Source organism: Corvus moneduloides, chromosome 4 (genome assembly GCF_009650955.1).
Source record: "Corvus moneduloides isolate bCorMon1 chromosome 4, bCorMon1.pri, whole genome shotgun sequence".
NCBI classification, from domain to species: Eukaryota; Metazoa; Chordata; class Aves; order Passeriformes; family Corvidae; genus Corvus; species Corvus moneduloides.
Window position 1 is genome coordinate 6,858,864 of NC_045479.1, and position 19,875 is coordinate 6,878,738.

Genomic DNA, 19,875 nt, shown 5'->3' on the forward strand with positions numbered 1-19,875 from the left:
TTCAGCCACGGAGATTTACATTTAAGTGGTGACAGAATCTGGCTCTTAGACCTACCTAGATTGTAAAAGAGCACAAATTACTGAGCCATGCAGTGTATCTACTTCAACAGTTTGACTGGATACAGCTTTATTAGCACAAAACATTATAGAAGAAAATTACTTGAAGAGAGTTCTTTGGCATGGGAATCAGTGAATGCTCAGAGCAAAGGTAGGAGATTCCTCAGATTCCCTGCTAGTTCAGATGAAGGTTAGTGGTCCAGTGTCCATGGACATCAGGACAAATCCAGATACTCAGTTACTATGGTGAAGGGGGCCATGTGAGTACCTAGGCAGACACAGGCAATTTACTGGTGTCCTACAGGGAATAGATTTGCAAATTAAAACCCAGCAAATTAAAGACAAGGACATCTGTGAGAATTCTGAACTGACTGCAGAGCTGAACTGCCCAAAAGAGGCAGAATCAGAATTCTTCACAGGGGGGAAAAAAAATCAAGAAAAGATAGAGCTGAGCTCGGTTCCATCACTGAGGTAAAAAGAAAGGCAATAATCTCTGTAAATATGGAGAAATACCCTCTCTTTTTGAAAATGCTGTCACTTAAAAAGTTTATGAAGAACCTTAGGGTCAAAACCACACTGCTCCAGGAGATAGATCCAAAGATGCTCCATGGAGGCAGGATCCACCCAGGCACTGCCATACCAAGATGCTGGAGGCTGAGGCTGAAGAAGAAGAAACAGTGCCAGAGCAATTCTCACACTGGAGCAGGATAATGTGAACCACTTCAGAGGAGTGCCTAGAAAGCAACATGACAGAGACAAACAGATTGACAGCAATGTCCTAAATTTTAATAGAAAGGTCAGAATTTGAAGAAACATCCAAAGTACAGCAAAGCCTGAAGAAAATCCCAAGCCTTCTTAAGAGCTATAATAATTCCAGTGTCAATTTTCTACTTTTCTTGAGAATGACAGAGATGCTTTAATGAGCTTCAGCAAATATAAACTCTCTAGCAGTAGCAGCCTCAGCAGCAGCCCATGCCCATGCAAATGTTGGCAGGTAGAACAAGAAGATCCACCAACTTCATATGCAAAGACAGGAGGAACAACAGACTCCATTTGCCAGTGGTAAACCCCTACTGGTGTGTCCCCTGAATTCCTACAGTAATTTCCCAATCCATCATAACTTTACTATTCCAAGACTTTTAAGTGGCTTTTACAAACAGAACACCAATTCCAAGAGAGGGTCACAGATTTGGAGTGGACTGTTCAGCCATTCTGATGTATTGGTACATGAATTCAAAAATACATCTTAGGACTTGATCTTTACTCCTTGAGTTCCTAAGAAAAACATGATTTCTGTGATCATATAATATTTTCCTTTTTTCCTCCTATGTGTTTCTCTCTGTGTGTATGTGTCTATGTGGGTTTCTGCTTTGTAACTGCAAATCCCACAGAGAGTTTCAACCAAGTTTGAGTCAGTTACATTGATTTCAGAGATACTAACCTCTAGCAAGTTCCATAAAGAAGCTGGCAGGTGTAACAGAGAGAACTTTGTAGGTTCTCCTATGAGGAAAAGGCTGCTGACTGAACTGAGGCCATTTCTCCACAGAGAAGTCTCCATGTTGGAGCGAGACGTTATAAAAGCCTCAGCACCAGGAGAAGCTTAGATCTGAACTCACATCTTGTTAGGCATCAGAAAATATAACTGTGACACAAAGCTTCTGGAAGCCAAGCTTCATTAGTTCTGCAGATCACAGATCGCCTTGTTTTCAGCTAGAGGAGGGCAGGAAGGATGAGACTTTCCGTTTTTAATTTTGTTTTCAAAATCACTTCAATTTCATCAAAATGTTCTCTCTTAGATGTGACTAATCATGGAAAATATTGATCCACTTCTAGCTCTCTCAGAAAGTGCAACTTCAGACTACATGAAAATAAGAACTGAGCAATGAGCATAATCTTAGCAAAAACAATAAAAATAATACAATAATACCTGTGTGAGAAGCAGACTGTGCATACACAGCACAGAGAAAAGAAATTATCAAAAGAGCAAATATATCTTTATAACCCTGAAGCAGCAAAACTCCTACCACTTTATATTAAAATACCGTGAGAGAACATCACAAACCTGTTACAGAAGGAATGAGAATGCTGCTTAATGGTTTTCTCATTGTTCACTGTTATCTCTGTGCATTGCTATCCATTGCTATTATCAGCACTCATTTACACCAGTGGAGGGATGTGTATTTGCGTGAGAGGATAGATACCCAAAATCTGGTACAGATCCTCAGGTGATGTAAATTGTCATGGCTGTACTGACGTCAGTAAGGATGCACTGGTTTCCTCCAGCAGATGATTTGCTTTTCTGTATGTAAAAAGCACAGAAACTAGGTGCTGTTTCAACTTGGCTCTGAGACATTTCTGTAGACAAATGCTCATGCAAATACATTCTTTTTTTTATGTGCAAATATACATATTGCCTTGCAGTACACATTGCAAGCAAGGACAGGAGCTTTAGACTGCTTCCTATGCTGGAATTCAGAAAAAGGATTGTTCCTGAGCTACGTGCCCACTCCTGTCTATAACAATAGATCTCCAACTGCTTTGTTACAGATCTTAAAATACACAGAGATGAAAGGGTCAGTCCAGCACTGCACGTCGGTTAAAAATAAATTTAGGAGGCATTAAAGTTTGATCTTAGGAGTGCTAGTCCAATGCTCAGACTGAGATCTTAAACAGAGCCATTGGGCAGAACAAATCCAACAATCAAGACTCTCATTTTCTCACCTAGGGCTTAATTGTATGAAATTACATATTCCAGAATAGATGAATACAAGAACAATACTAGTTTGTTTCAAGGTACATCTCTTCGAGAGGAAAAAAACATATACATATATATACTTTTTTTTTTTTTTTAATTAGGAAAAAAAGAGAAAATGGTCACATTTCAGACCCTGTCTTTATAAATTACTCTTTTATTTTTTTCTTATTTGCTTTTATCTGGTTCCATGGAATGTGGACCAAGTAACAAGCATAGGCGACAGGTAATTTTAAAGCAAATAAAATATTTTCCATCTCTTAAACAGAGAATTATTTCTGGCTTCCTATAACATTTTCCTAAGGGAGAAAAACAAAAGGTTTCATAACTGAGACTAGAAAAGAGAAATAAACTACTGCTGAACTAGGAAAGAAAGAAGAAAACAAGCAACCTAAAATGGCATTTATAGGGAAAATAACAGAAAAGCAGAAGATGAATAAACCCTATGTACAGAAAGATTATGGTAGACAGGCTGTAGCTCTTTTTTCCTGTTTCAACCTGCATTTCAAGGCAGAAGGAAAAAAAATAAAACGGAGACACTTCTGCAATCTAATATATAGATTTGTGTAGAGGTATTTTTCTTGCAGAAGTGCGTATCATTTTATCACGTGAACTTTATTTTTTAACAAGTAGACACCATCATTAATAGCAAACCCAGCTTCCCGCTGACAAGCTCTGGTCTGACTCTATCTAAGGACTACATGAGCATCCTGAGGTGAGATTTCTCTGATTTATTCTGACTAAAAGTGTAAATAATTTCAAATACAGAGTAGGTGGGAACGTGTACAGTCTACCTCATATAAGTAGCCACCTGCTGCGTGCATAAACTGTCTGAAGCATGCCTAAACTGGATATTCCTGTGCACATCATTTAATGAAGGATGTGGAAGTGCCAGTTGCTGCAAAGAGTGGGACAGCCAGCCCAAGAGCCACCTGGCACTGAGGCCCTGGCAGGAATTCTCAAGGGCATTGTTATCACCCACTCAGCTGGGACACTTTTCCCTTAATTCTTTTCCAAACAGCCGTGTGTGTATTATTTTGAATGCTAACAGTGTTGCCATGTGAGTCCACTGGTCCTAAAGCCTTCTCACAGAGCCTTACCTTGGATCTGCCTGGGAAGTGACAGCAAATGGGTCAATACAAAGCATATGGAAGAAAGGTACCCTTGCCACCACAGAAGAGCAGCCTGGTTGCAACAGAGCACACAGCTGAGTGACATAAAAGTATCACCATCTTATAAAACAAACCCAAAATAATGCATTTGCATCCCTTCTTATTTAAGCATTTTAAATTTCAGCTTCTTGCTGTTGTTTTCAGCCCCTAGCTTCTCTTGCTAAATGATTAGTACAAGTCTTTGCTACTCCGGGTACTGCTCTAACTGGGCTCAGGACACAAGATACAGAGGACGTGTTTGTCCAAAGCACTGCTAGACATTGTTTCTCAAAGATTCCTTTCTTGTTATTTCTTCCTGATGCTCCCATCCCACCAAGGAGATTTCTCACAATAGAAATTTCAGCCTTGACACTGTATTGCTCTGGCTGGGACTTTATACAGCTTCCTGCAGTAGTGTTATCCCTATGGGTGGAAGTCCTTGTGCTGTCCTTACTCAGCAATTCTATACCTAGAACTTCATCCTGAACCCTTCCTAAGCCAAGTCCTTTTCCATCTCTCACTTTGTCTGTTATTTCTTAAATATTGTTGTGAATCATTAACTCCATATTTCTCTGCCTGGATTTTACAGGCCCTGCTGTAGGTACAATGCAGGTGTGTTCGTGTCATAAGGTATATCTTAGCTGACTGCAATGGAAGCAGCATGGATATATCTTTAAATGGGAAGTAGTCGGAGAGTCTTCTTTCTGTTTTCCTCTTGGGTATGCTCTTTATTCCAAAATAATCTAAGCAGGACTTCAGCATCTGTGAAGCTGTGCCAATGCAGACCCCTGTCATTTGAAACCCGCTTACAGCACTCGACTCCAAATAACTTCTGATGCTGAGACAGTACATTGCTAGCAGGGATTTGCAGAACCCAGGGCAGCACCAATGCAACTATTTCTGGTGTGTGAAAGCTCAAGGGAGTTAAACCCTGAAATATGCTGGAGGAAAACCAAGAGACTGAAAGAAGAGGGCAAAAGTAGCATTCCTTGTGTGCCCAAAGTGAAAGGAATGGATATCTGGGGTACACGAGCCATTTGGAATTGTTCTGATCTTTTTTTTTAATTGCTGGAGGTTTTTCTGTGCTGGTGCAATGCGCAAATATAGCAAAATATGTTAATGGTAAACCATAATATTTACAGTTATTGTTAGCTCCCATTGAAATCTGTAGAAGTTTTTCTAATGCCTTTACCCTGGAGATAATCCATAGAATAGAACATCAACGCATAGTTAAAAAGAAAAATTATGGAAAACAGCACCTCTGCATATGCAATATCTTCATTTTAAAGTTACATAATTGAGCTTTTGAAATTAACAAAAAACCAGCAAACAGTCTCAGAACACAAAAGCAACTAAGTGACTTTAACATCATCTTTTAAAATTTGCCTCTTTATTAAGATAAAAAATTCTATCCTAAACCAGTACAAAATAAAATAATATAGATTTCAATCCAATGCAAGTCCAAAATTAGCTTTAAGACGTCTGGGAAAATGTGATTTTAGAAAAAATTCTTCTAAGAGTTCTAAGAGTTTGTTCTGCATGAGGAGTTATCTTGTAGAGCAAACAAGGCTACTAATTTAAAGACAATACTTAGATCCATTATGTCACGCCAGACAAATACTGTTTCTATGTCTTCTTTTCACTGTTGATGACATGGTTAAAAGAAGACTTTAATGCCACTTTAATACAAAATGTTTGTGAATTGCAGCCATGTCTTTTGATGGAAGGAACTATAACAGATTATTAGCTATTATTCTAATTGTATTTATCGGAGTGAGTTTTCCCAGTAATGCCTGGGCTCAGAATCTGAAGTCTTTCCACAGACAGCTCCTACTGAGAGTTCCTCTGATAAAAACCAGCAGGATTTGGGTCATTTAGACTTAATCTGCTAAATTCAACCCTGTGGCATTTCCCTGATACTCAATGAAGGGTACTGGGGACTGGCAAAGAAGGTTGCATTCTGATAAAGAAGGGATGGAAAATTTATACTCGCAGCATTTGCCGACACTTTAGGATGGTCCCTTAAGACAAGAGGCTTCCTAGTAGGGGTGATCTTTGCTATGCTAATTTGGCAACCTGTGTTTTTGAAGCAAAACATTCCATGACGAATGACCTTATTTTTTCGTTTTTAAAGCTGTGAGGTGCTTATGCAATAGCCTCCTAAGGTAGGAAGAGACAGATGCTGTGGAATAATAATCAACCTAATTCTTGCTGAAAATCTCTGCAAAAATCTTTCTCCTTTTCCTCCTCTCCTTTCATAGGTAAGCTCAGTGCCACCTTTCCCACACAAAGACATACAGCAAGAACTAGGGGCCTCTGCATAACTCAGGAATTCTTCCATTTCCAGAGATAGGCTTGCTTTTGATCCCTTTTAAAATGTAGGTTTTGGTTGGGTTTTTTTTTTTAAAGGCTTTAAAGAAAGAAAAGTTGTCGGTTTTTACAAAAACTAACAGCAAAAATAAGACTGAAGTTTTCCTTAAAATAAGAGAGATGTTTCGGTTGCAGAAGACATCCCTTATGGAAGACTGTCCCAGCTGACATGAATAGTCACATGTGTCCAAAAGCTTGGGTCTTCACTTCTATCCAGAGCCTGAGGTAAGCTGGGCTGCAAAAAACCCTCAAACCTGACTCGAAATGAGCAAAATCCCTGGGCCATGTCTGAGGTGAGAAGGACCAGCACGAGTCCACACTTAAACACACTGTCAGAACCTCCTGTTTTGGGAAGGCAGAGGAAATTCCATTACTGGGCAGTGATGGGGGGGCACTGCCTGGGTGTTGCTTTAACCCCTGCTTTCAGCCACCGCATCCCAGCAAGCTAAAATATCCTTTTTGTTCTGTTTAGAGTGGCCATTTTCTGTAGTGAGCAGTCAGTCCTCTACACTTAGCTAAGAAAAAAAATAGATAACATTGAATTTTAGGGTTTATAATAGAGAGAAAAATATTTTTGGACATGGGGGAAAGGAAGGAAGAGAGACCAGATACCTGGTCTGTGCAGATATTAACGCATCTGTCCCCTGCTGTCACAAAAAAGCAAAAATACAACTCGCAGGTTGGCGAGCTGAATCATAAGGTGTATTGGGCATCCTGTCAGTAGGTGGTGAAAGACTTGTCACCCTTCATCCAAGTTGCCTTTAAGTTAAATTTTGCAGTCTCTTTGATTTCCCTCTAACAGTCACAGACAAGAGAGGATGAAACCCAGTATATACAATCAGTGGGGGAAAAAAAAAAACCTGCAGGAGTGAGAAATGTAGACTGTTTGGCACCTCTCCTATTTCCTTTTCTATACAAAGATTTTGGTTTGCCTAAGCTATAGAAGGAAACAGAAGCAGTCTATTTTAATCTTCCTGAGCAAAGAACGCTGCAGGGATTGCTCTGTTATCCCCAGCAGCAGCCCTGACTTTCCACAAAAAAGGCTCCATCCAGCCTTCTATCTATCTATCTGAAATAGAAAGATCATCATATGATATACCAGCGATCAGCTGTGTTCTTAATGCACTTCTCTTTGTGCATTTTGGCATGAAGGAAAAAACCCTACAATTCTTCCACCAGTCAAACCCCGCTGTGAAAAGAGCTCAGATAAGGAGGAAGTATTTAGGCTTATGCATAGAAATTGATTCTTCAGTTCATGTAATGACGTATGTTAGAAACTCTGTGCAGAAGCAAGGAAAGCCCTTGCCAAGATGATGTTTCTTACACAGCCTTCACTGCAGGGAGTCACTCCTGAAAAAACAATGAGGTTGATTATGCATTTTTATTTGGGTTTCTTACTGGTTTGACTTGAGGGATTCAAACCATGCTATTCTGGATTTACACTAATCGGCATGAGTTCAGGATCTGGCCCCACTTCTTTTTTTAAACTCCAGCTATTTCATAATGAATAAGAGCCAGATCCTGCAAAGGCTTACTACCTGCATTAATACTCTGAGGAGCCCACTCACTTCCTCTAAGTTGTGATTGCAAAATTGAGACTTGCAGTGCAGTATTTTAGAAGCAAACATATGCTTTTTGGGATTCAAGCATGCCTTGACTGTACCTATTCCTTTAATAGCATTCCTTTCAATAGCAATATCTTCTCTGATTTTCATAGAACCACATGATAGATGCTTAGCTATTATGAAGTGGTGTAACTCTACTTACACCAGTGGAAAATCCAGCTCCATGTTGTAGCTCTGCTTGTGTATTCAAAACAAACATGAGAGAGGAGGGTCCCTTTATTTAAATTGTCAAAAGAGACAAGGAAGATGTTTTGGGCTTGTGTACTTCATTTGTGTACTTGTGTGTTGTGCACTTCACTTGTTTTGACATTACTATAACCAAGACAATAGAGACAATTCTAGGAAAGATATTTCAATCTAGTTTTACTACTTATATTAGTTTCTTTCTTATCTGAAAGATGCCACAGCAGAAACTATGCTCCTTCTCCTTCTAACTTCACGAACTCTGGCTTTCAACCAGAAAACAACCCCCTCTTTCGAAGTGCCTAAACAAAGGAAATTACAGTACTGACTGCAGCTGTAATTACCAGCTGGTGAACTGATGGCATATACTGAATACATAATCCAAGAGAATTTTGTTCTTCAGTAGTAGCCCTTTCCACCACCTATAGTGCTGGAATGCTCATCTTTGTTTACTATACATTCATGCGCACACAATACATTTCAGTATCCAGTACTAGTAGTCAAGCTTTCTTCACTGAAGATGAGAGACCAGCAAAAAATACCTTGTCCTTTTGGAGAGCTGGATCAATGTCAGGTGCCACTCACCAAAAACAAACAAACAAAAAAAACCCCAAACAAGCAAACAAAAAAAAGAAAAACAAAAACAAAAAAACCCCACACACACAACAACAAAAAAAAAGACAGGAAAAAAAGACAACCCACACACGAGTGCGATAAGCACCCTAAATGTCAAACCTAAGTACAGCATCTATAGCTCTATGAACATATATACATCACATGCAATATAATGTACCCCTTACATCAGTGAGGGCAGGAAAACCCCAGCTCACTCCAGGGATGATGGGGGTTTTTTTGACAGATACCAGCAACTTAAGGCAAACAGAAGCGACCACAACGCTGCTGTGCTTTGCGAGGCTTCCCGTGTCTGGGCTAAACCGCACTCATCGTAGATCACGGATCTATTTATTTCTGACAGACAATGAGGGCACGATGCCGTGTGTGAGCACCGCGGGTGAGCTGCCCGAGGGGCTCCAAACGGGCTACAGACACTTGTCTACAGGAATGAGCGCGGTGAACCGGGAGGCTGATGCGTCTTGGAAGCAGCATCCTGGCTCCTCTTTGCACTCTGCCTGCTCTCCCCGAGAACGCATCGAGGGAGGGATTCCCCACCCACCCACACACTGCCTCTCCCTCCGTGCGAGGCTGCAGGGGGGTATAACCCAGTTCCCTGCTGGATGCGGGCCCGGAGAGAGCCCGCTACGCTCCCGCTCCCCGCCGCCACCCCTGCCCGCCCCCTCTCCCCCTTCGCACTTACTCCGCTCTCCGGCTCAGGACGCCTTTGCCGATGGCCTGGGGGGTCTTGTGCTGGAGCAGCGCGGCGCAGCAGCCCTTGTCCCTGCCGTCCTTCTCGGCGGGGTGCTGGTGGGGCTGCGGCGGGGGGTGCTGGTGGCCGGCAGCCCGCCCGCCGCCGCCGGGCCCCGCCGGTGCCGCTTTGCCCGCGGGCGGCGGCGGCTGAGCCGGGAGCTGTTGGTGGTGCTGAAGCGGCTCGGGCTGGCCCGGCGGCGGCGGGGGCTGCTCGGGCGGGGGGCCCTGGGGCGGCTCGGCGGGGGCCGCCGGCGGCTCGGCGGGGGCCGGCTGCTGCTGCTGCTGTTGCTGCTGCCCGCGGAGGCTGCGGTTCTCGGTGCTCAGCTCGTCCAGCCGCCGCTCCAGCTCGTCGATGCGCTGGCGCTGGGTGTGGATGAGGCTCTGCTGGTTCTGCACGATGGCGGTGAGCTCCTTCAGGTAGAGCACGGCGCGCACCGGGTTCTCCAGCAGGCTCTCCATGCCCCGGCCGCCGGCGCGGGCCCCGCCGCCCGCCCGCCCGCCGGCGCTCCGGCGAGAGCGGCGCGGGATGCGGGCACGCGCCTCGCCGCCCCGCGCGCACGGGCACGCGCATCCGCGCCGCCAGCGGCCGCGCGCTCCCGCGGGGGGGCAGGGACGGGAGCGGGGGGGAGGGGCCCCCGCGCGGGTCCGGCCCCGGCCGCAGCGCGCACGCGCGGGGGGCACCGGGGCGGCGGGTGGGGGTGTCCCGTGTGTCCCATTTGGCCCGGGGGTCCCGTCCGTCCTGCGGTCCCGTCCCGGTGCTCTCTCGGGAGCGCTGCCCGCCGCCGGCCCCTGTCCGCCCGGCCGCGCCCCCGTGCCGCTGGCGCCTCGCTGCGCTGCCGAGCGGAGCGGCCGGCGCCGGGGCGAGCCCTCTGCGGGGCCCTTTGCGGCCCCTCCAACGCCCGGTGTTCTCCTCCTCCCTGACCGGCGTTTCTGAGTGTTGCTGTGGTTTCGTTACCCAGGGTGGCTCGGTGATTTCTTTGGGTTTTTTTTCCTGAGTGACTTGAATAATTGTGTCTAGTTTTGGCTGCCGTGTTGATAACGTCTCTGTTTTTACCTGGTTAGAAACGTAGAATCATTAAGGTTGGAAACGTCCTCCAAGATCAGCAAGTCCAACCTTTGACTGAACAGCACCATGCCCACTAAAGCATAGCACTAAGAGCCATGTCTGCTTGTATTTGGGACTTCCACACTTCCCTGGGCAGCCTGTGCTAATGCTTAACTACTCTTGCAGTGAAGAAATTTTTCATAATACCCAACTTAAGCCTCCCCTGGCGCAGCTTGAGGTCTTTTCCCCTTGCCCTGTCGCTGGCTGCCTGGGAAAAGAGCCTGATCCCCAGCCCACTACACCCTCCTTCCGGGAAGTTGTAGAGAGTGATCAGGTCTCCGCTGAGCCTCCTCCTCTCCAGGCTAAACACCCCCAGCTTCCTCAGCCACTCCTCACATGACTTAAGCTCCAGACCCTTCACCAGCTTCCTTGCCCTTCTCTGGACTTCCTCCAGCACCTCAATGTCCTTTGTGTAACCTGAATGCAGGGTTAAATCTCTCGGAAGGAATTTCTGAGGAAAATGGATGTTAAATGAACTTGCTTCTTCCTTGGAATTTTTGGTGTCCTTTAGGTTCTTTGGAAAATAAGCTAGGGCTTATTGTGGAGTTTTGCTGTAGATGTGAGAGCTGACAGGCAGGGCCTTTGCTGTAAGACTCCATGCAGGTTTTCTTCATTTCTCAATAAATACCTTCTCTTGCCCTTCTTTATCCACAGCCATCAGTGTTTGCAAACTTACAGCCTTGAGTCTGAGAGACTGTGTGCTTTCTATTACATTCATCAGTAAATAACCTGCCTAAGGGGAGTAAAATAACTTCAGGAACTTCTGTGTCGATCCATGAAGGTATTTCTGTAATGGCTAAAATACTATCCCATCACTGTGGGTGCTGAAAATCCAGGAGGCATAACAAGCAGTCAGGTGTTAGACAAGCATGTCAGTAGATTTGACTGATTGTACAAAAAGTTCAAGGCCTCATAATGAAAACCAACTGGTTTTAAGTGATTTTGAGTCTAGAGCTGCTCTCATTTTGCCTTTTCAGATCAGCAAAACCTGCACTGTAGCAAGGATTTCTTGAAGTGAGGAAAGAAGAAATGTGAAAGAGAATCTCTGTTTCAGATGAGCTGAAAGGTATATTTCCAGTCTCTTCTGTTCATAGATAGCCTTAGGAACGTAAACTGATGCAAACAGAATCACCAGGATTAGAAACTGTTCACAGACTCCTCCTAAATCAGAACTGCTATTCACAGTTCTCTTGTAAGCACTTAGAGGTGGCTTTGGGAGATCATGAAACATTGCCACATGTCCTCTGTGTGTTGGGGGAAGACCCCAGAGTGAACTCTAAAGAGCATGAGCATTCAAATCCAACACATTTATGATTTTATTGGAAAATTGTAGGGGAAACTTTCCTCCATCTCATTGCCTAGTGTGTCATTAATGTTTTATGACAGGAGATTGAGCAGAAACTGGCGTTATTTAGCAAGGGGAGAGGTGGTTATAGGGGAATGTGAAAAAAGGCACACGGAGGAAGACAGGAGGTAAAAACACCTAAGCTATATTTGGGGAAGAGTGGAAGTGATCATTTGAGAAATTGTGCTGGCATGCTGTCTGCTTTCAAAGGCACTACTGAACACCAGTATTTCAGTCTTGCCTCACAGGAACAGAGTCCAGGGACAGCAGTGGAAATAATATGCTTTAGGCATTAGTAGATTCTGAGATACCAACAGGGGTGGCTTTGTGCACACTCATACATGTATGTACACACAAACACACACACACAGAGCATTGCTAGGAGAGACTTCAGGCACAGATTGTTTATTTGGCAGAAGAGAGGAGGCTGTTTTAAATCTTAAGGCAAGCCCTTTGCAGAGTTCTGGTTTTGCAGTGGACATCATGTTCTTTGCAGCACAGCTGGATAAAAGAGATGAAGAAATAAGGGTCATAGACATCATACTGGCCTATCCAGGTAAAGTCAGCCAGCTCGTGGCATGTATTCTTAAGGAAATACTAACCAAAAAGAAAAAATATTCCTGCTTTGGATGGTTGGAGCTGGGGCAAAACAGCTTGGAAGTCTTGTGTCATGGTGCTTCAATGCCTATCAGAAGATGTGACTTCAACTGTACAGAGTGAACCTGATGTAGTCACTCGCTGTTTCTGCGCCTTTAATTTGCTTGACCAGCCTCATTAGCCTGATTTGTACTAACAAATCTTTGTCATAAATTAAACAGAGACCTACAGCCATGTATTGGTAAGCTAAAACCAAGCAGATTAGTAGGAGAATCAGAAACAAACCTGTTTTCTGTGCAGGTGTGGTGACTGGTGGACAAAAATGCCCTGACCTTCCAGGTATCTATAGAGAGCATGTGCCAAATGAAAATGCAGCAGAATGCTTTTGTGCCTAATGTGAGGGACTATGCAGGGTTCTCCATACAAAACTTCAAGAGTTAATAGAGTTGCATCATCAGCTGTAATAAGAAAATTCAGTAAAGATGGGGTTTTCATCCAGGAGGAATCTGCAAGGACATCACCAGAAACCAAATGTCTTCTTTCTCTATGTGAGCAAGAATCCTACATAGCTGGAAAACGTCTCCTTTTTTGTCCAGCCATCATTGTGGCCCTTTGATTATGCTGCCACAATACCTAGCATACATCATTTGCAAAGATCTGCACAGTGGTGAAGTACTGTTCTGTAGAAGTTGAATGGTAGGATTGTAGCCATCAGAAAAAGGGAAATGCAGACACAGAGTGGTTAAATGATTTGTCCAAGGCCACGCAGGAAGCTGGGGACGGAGGATGCAGCAGGAGGGAAGGGGGTGGGGGGGAAACACATGATGACACCACACACAAAAACCACAACAGATCTCTGACTTCAAATACCTTTGGCATTTAGCCCAAACTTCAGGTCATTAAATGCTGCTGCTTCTCTCTTTAGGAGAGATATTACCTGGAAGGAAAAAATGGCAAAGATAAGGAAAGCCTGAATTCTGTTAAAATTATTTTTGCCATAGATAATTTATTGGTATTGTATTTTTCAAAGTACTGATTGTTTCCAGTCCATTCCAGAAAAATAATAATGAATAATAATGGATTAATTATGTTCTTACGGAATAAAGTGTTTTTCTTATCCACTTAGCAAGGTGCTTGGGCATTGCACACACAATTACAAATAAAGTGCAGCAGTAGTAATTAAAATAAGCATGCATTATAAAGCCACAACAAAATGCAAATGAGTCAAGCCCCAGGATTTAATGGAAAGGTCTAATACTACATGATTTAATTTTTTATTTCTTTAGCTATTTACTCTGAGTAAAATGAATCCATAAATAAAGGTTTACGAATAAGCATACATGATAGGGAAGGTAGTAACAGGTTTAAGTGTTTCAACTGCAGAAAAACTTTCACTGCAGGGTATTCTTGCAACATTTTCTGAGAGGTCCTAATCTCACTTCAATTTTCAACACCTCACTGAAACTTGATGCAAACAAATCACTCCAGCCTTTTGACAGGGAGAGACTTACCATGTTTTTCCATTTGAAATTCTGTTTGAGGCATTCCCTTCCTCTCAGTTACACTATCTCCTCTTGAACAGGAGGTCATCACAGCAAACCCAGGCAGTCTTTTCCTCATTACTTGCATTTGATCCCAATTTCCTCCATCTTCCATGCCTCAGCCTTGCAAGGTAACAACTTACTCGTGGTAATTCAGTATCCAAAGTGCTTCCAGTTGGAGAAGCAGGGCATATAGCTTAGGCTCCCAGCTATGATTCTGTGGACTTATTATCATAAGCTTATGATAGGGTTTTTTATACTTCTATAAGACCTGCATTTCTATTGTCTTTCTTTGAGGAGAAAGAGAATTTAGGAAAGTGTGTACAAGGACACAGAATACAACAAAGATTATTGGCATTTAAGGTCAAGTCCTTGGTACTTAAGGAAAGGCACATTTAATGTTGGCCAACTACCTTAATTTACCTAACATTTTCTCCCCTTCGTCCTGTCAGAAACGCAAGTGAAATCCCCACAGCTGATATTTCCCACCAGATCTAAGTTCTTAAGGAGTACACAAAAGGAAGCATAGCACAAACCACATAAAACCCCACAGAATTAGAGTGAAAGATGGAAGGTAAGAAATGCAAGAATCATGGTCCTGTGTTGCCATCTTCCATTCTGATTTCGGGGGGAAGACAGGGGCACTTTCAGCCTCACCTGGAAGTCAGCAGCTGCTCAAGTAGGAATTCTCAGAACTGCTTGCAAACAGCCTGCAGACCAAAAAAAATCTGCAGGAATTAGATGAATAATTTCAAAATAGAGGATAGAATCAAGACAATCATAATGTTCTCATGCATAATTCATGGCCAGAGAAAAAAAAAAAAAAGGTTCACCTCCTGAATGCTTCTTTCACTCAGGCTCCTTTCACTTGAGGCTGCATCCAAAACTATTCAGCTCAATGAGAGATGTTTCACCATCCTCAGTCCAAGCCAAGTCACTATTTGCTTACACCTGCTAAACAGATGGATAAAACGAAGCGAACACAAGAGAAGCGTGTTGCCCACAATCACACAGGACACCACTCAGTGCCTGTAATTAGAAAACACTGGAATCAACAGCAGTGTTTCCTCTGCTTCAGGTGAGCACTGAGTAAAGGTGGGAGTAGTTCTCTGGCACCCTCTAGTCCAACACCTAAAAGCCAAGTGTTGTGGTCTGCAGTCCTGACATCTGCAACAAGGTGAAATCTCTCTGTCTCTCTTGTGTTGTGGCTGTTGAATTGTTAATTCATATTGATACCATAAAACCAGAAGCAGTGGGGAACATCTCAATTTATAAATCAAATACAAAGATCTGAGATGTGGTAAGGACAAACACTTCAGTTTCTTTCCATTTTGGTTGGGGCTTTTTTTCTCTTAGGTCGAGTACAGCTAAACTGCCATATAAATATTTAAAACAGCTGCTCATCAGGAGAAGCTACAAATTCTGGATTGTAGCCTTAGTTGAGATGTGTGGTTTTGACACATTTTAAAATCTTGTCTGTATTTGAACTGTGCTGTTGCAGCCTTCTGTTATTTACTGCAAATTAAAAGGAATCAAGGTCTCTCTTCAGGTTGCACTTCCCCTTTTCATGTTGCTAAATGTTACATTATCTCCTGCCTTTTTCATTAAATTAAGCTTTGACCACTTAATTGATTAATTCTAGAGAGCAAAAGCTACACAGAGACATTTTCTTCAGAGGCAATCAGGTTTTTGTTTGAGCTGACAGTTGTTCAGTCTTTTGTAAATACTGCAGTAAAATGAAAAAAAAAACCTGAATATGAGCTTGATTCTCCCAGTATTATCCGACTGGCTCCTTCAAATTATATGGCGATTTTCAAGTGGGACAAGTTTGTGTGATCTGACCTTGCGTGAGATACACAGAAAAAAAGAGAAAAAATAAAAAGAAATGGAATAATGTTAGCTCTAAACTCATACTACAACTAAAAGTTTTTTATGCAATGACAGAAATCAAATACTGTCAAGAAAACAAAAAACATTCATGAACAGGATGCATTTCAGCTCAGGCTACAGTACAGCATTTTTCTGATGAGCAGCTATTTAAAATATTTATGTCAGCTTAGCTGTGTTCCACTGAAGAGAAAAAAAATTGACAGAAGAAGAAGCATTTGTCCTTACCACATTTCAACTCTTTATGTTTGGTATACAGAAGATATTTTCCCTTTGCTTCTAATTTTATGCTATCAGTATGAACTAACAATTCAACAGCCCCAACACAAGAGAGTTCACCTTGTTGCAGAATTCAGCTTAAAGAACGTAAGAGTGCAGACCATAACACCTGGCTTTTAGCTGCAGGACTAAAGATGAAGATACCAGAGGACTCTTCCTGCCTTTACTCAATCTTCATCTGAAGCAAAGAGAGCCTTTTCTGTTTACAGACCCTCAGTGCAGTCCTGTTTCACCTTGACAGTGTGGCTTGTTTGGTCTGTGCTCAGGTTTCATAAGCAGATGCTGACTTCTCAGGGAAATTAAGGCCAGGACAAACCAATAAAGCATCTGGCCTGATGTGCTTCATACTGTATAATCTCATGCAGCTTGGAACATGAGTTTAAGAAAAATGTATCTCCAGAAATGCTTCTTGTACCACTGGGAAGATAGGAAAAGTTAGAGAATTTGTTTCATTCCTTGATATTTTGTCACTGTGGCTAATCTCTGTCATCGTTGACAAGTTGGAATATTTTTCTTATATGAATTTATCCTTTTTATTTTCCAGACATGAGTAATTATACCATTCTCCACGAAGGTAAAGAGCTCCTTAGTCCTCAAGTTTTTCTCCCCTTGAAGGTGACTGATCAAATCACCTGATGATCTTATTTTTAGCAAATAAATGAACTAATCTCTTTAAATGATGTAATTTTCTAAAACCTTGAGTCTTTGGGGTTTTTTGGTTTTTGAGATAATCTTTCAGACTTCCTGATATGCAGCATGGTCTAACTAGTGGCAGCCCAAATGTTTGCTGAAGAGGTCGCTGCTGAGATGTGCTCCTATGTCTTGTTGCCCATTATTTATGGGGTCAAGCTTTTGCTCAGGTCAACCTTTGCCTTCAAATCTGCTTTCAGACAGGATCCCTTCTGCTCAGACATGCTGACTTGTGACAAATATTTCTGTGTTCTGTTTTGGTGTCTGAAAGAATTTCAAGGAGTATGTGAAGAGACAAAACTCAAAACTCAAAAGTTCCTCCAGACTTCTCTTTGAGGAACACAACAGAATTGTTTCAGACATCTACCACCATCCACATTGCTGCAACTGACACCACGGGGTAGAACCTCTGCCTCATGCAAAGCACACAAAAGACCCCTCTGTTTTGGGAGCCCCAGATGTAAAGAGCAGGATATAGGTCAAACGGTGGCAGACCACAGGTCTAGTTTTCCTGTTGCATGAGCTAGCTTCACGTAAGGTAAAGCTCTGAGTGTGAGCCATTCAGTCTTGTGAATTTCTTCACAACTGATGGGATTTTGGCTATGGTTGATGCCAATCTGGTGACAAGGCAAGCAGCTGAAAACTTACAATATTGACCTTAGCCAGAGAGAAATTCCCCACTGATTTTCTACCTTATTTGCACGCCTCTCAAGTAAGAGCAGCCTAGCAGATCTTTTCACATAGTGAGCAGGAGTATCTTCTGAAACACCACTACACCCGTTTTTAAAAGAGGGAAAAAAGAAAAAAATCCCCACAGCTCACAGCAGCACTGCTTTGTCGTTCCATCCCTTGCAGAGATAACAGTTCAGTTACTCGTTCCCTCTGCAGCATTCTCTGCAGTGCTCACCTTGGGAAGCAGAGAAATGGCAAAGGACAAAAGGTCTTGTCCCTGGAAGGAGGGAGGGCTAAGGAGCCAGAAGCAGCAACAGTGGCTGGCTGGTGGGGAACAAAAATTGATGTGAATTGGGCAGCATGACACACAGGGAGACTGCTGGAAGTGGCAGAGGGCAGGGACTGAGGACGCACAGGATGCAGGTCAGTCACTGTGCTGGGCAGAACTGAGGCAAGGGGAAGGCTGATGTTTGGTCTGCAGGCAAGACTGGTGTGGAAGTTGTGGAAGAGAAGTAAGTGTGCAAAAAGAGACAGAAAGGTTCCTAAAGTGCTCCCAGTAAACTGAAGAGAATGGCTGAATATTTGTTATAAAGACATGCTGAGTACAGTCAAAAGGAAGACGCAAAACTTGAAAATTGGGTTGAAGTCCACTTTGTAAGACTTGAAGAGCGTATAGGTCTGGATCCTAAAGGAGCCAGAGCTACTTGCTGATAAGTTATGATTTGTTTAAAAGCTTCCCATCTGTTCAGGTTTCTATTCTGTTTCACATTGAAATTACTGCTGGACGGATGTGGTAAAGTGGTGGTTTTGGACACATTCTCATTGGTTTTTAATTTTTTATGTGATGTTTTGGGCTTTTTCAACAGAGATCAGCACAAAAAGGCAAAACACAACCGTGACAGAATATATAAAACAGAATGAGCTGCCTACAGATAAATGAAAACAGTCCAAAATAATAGAGACCAATGTGAATCATAACCAAGAAGCATATTTGTAATAACAAAAATGTCATCTGTGTCAGATAAACAAATCACAAATATTTATTGAGATAAGAAACAGGTTATAAATAGAGAGACATCCCAAATTCAGATCATGTCTCTCAGTGATAGTAGATATGAATTAGCAGCCATATCTGCCAAAATAAATCTGGCATTCTCACAGAGTCATCATTAAAAAAAACCACAATGATAATAAATAAAAAGAAGGAGAGTACAGAGAAGTAGAGGGCAGACAAGCATTGGTTTTTTTCTTCCACTAGTACGACATAGTTTTGAGAGATCAGGCTGCATTAGTGCTACTAAAGATGATATAAGCATGATGATGATAAGAAAATACTGGAGGCAGGGTTGAGGGAGAGGCTTCCCTGGTAGCTGCAGTTCTGACCCCAATCCTATAAGCTGCTCCAGGCAAGCAGGTGCATGAGGCCTCATTTTGAAATCAGTGAGTTCAAGCCAAGCACAAAAGTCTGTCTAGCCAGAGCATCAGCTTGCAGCTTCCACTTACCTCCTTCTGCCAGTCTTTCAGATGCAGATAACATTTTATTGATATGGCATGAGTTTGGATGTAATGAAAAAAATGTGATAGAGTATTTATTCTTTAACTCCGGTGGTTGTGGAATGAAGCCAGTCAGTTTAAAAAGACCAAAAATAATTTTCAGGAGGACCTAAATAAAACCAGTTGTTCTTAATGCACACCTGGCACTAGTTTGTCATGTTGTCCTGAGCTCCTGGAAATGGAGTGGCTGAGATTCTGCAGCAGAGGGGATTCTTCCATAACATACGTTCCTGTGTTTCAGCCCATAGATCTCAGGACATAAACAGTATTATACCAAACTGAACAAAACAGGTCTATAAGGTACCAAATGTGACTGAAACAATATTGGGCTTGGCATTAGTTTTTTTTGTATTTCCTTCCCTTTTGTGAAGGTAATGGTCCGTTCTCAAGGCCAAGCTCCTGCTGCCTGTATTCAAAGGAGGAATGGAGTTGTGCCACCATTTGCATGACTGTCAGGAATACAGTCAAGAGGATGGGGCCAGACTCTATTCAAAGGTGCCCAGCAACAGGATAAGACGCACAGGGCACAAACAGAAACACAGGAAGTTCTATCTGAATCTGAGGGAAAACTTATTTACTTTGAGAGTGACAGAGCACTGGAATGAGCACAGGATGCCCAGATAGGCTGTGGAGTCTCCTCTGGAGATATTCAAAACCCAAATGGATGTGATCCTGTGCATCCTGCTTTAGCAGGGAAGTTGG

The 19,875-nt window shown here is 42.8% G+C and overlaps 1 protein-coding gene across 5 annotated transcripts in view; it reads right to left on the reverse strand.

The window, feature by feature from the left end:
* Window positions 1–10,002, reverse strand: part of IQSEC3 (IQ motif and Sec7 domain ArfGEF 3) — a 100,247-nt gene extending 90,245 nt beyond the window's left edge. For all 5 annotated transcript variants that reach the window (XM_032107708.1, XM_032107707.1, XM_032107711.1 and 2 more), the window contains exon 1: window positions 9,454–10,002. In XM_032107708.1, the coding sequence (XP_031963599.1) occupies window positions 9,454–9,962 (509 nt within the window). In that variant the 5' untranslated portion in view covers window positions 9,963–10,002. The remainder of the gene's footprint in view (window positions 1–9,453) is intronic.
* Window positions 10,003–19,875: the final 9,873 nt, after the last annotated feature.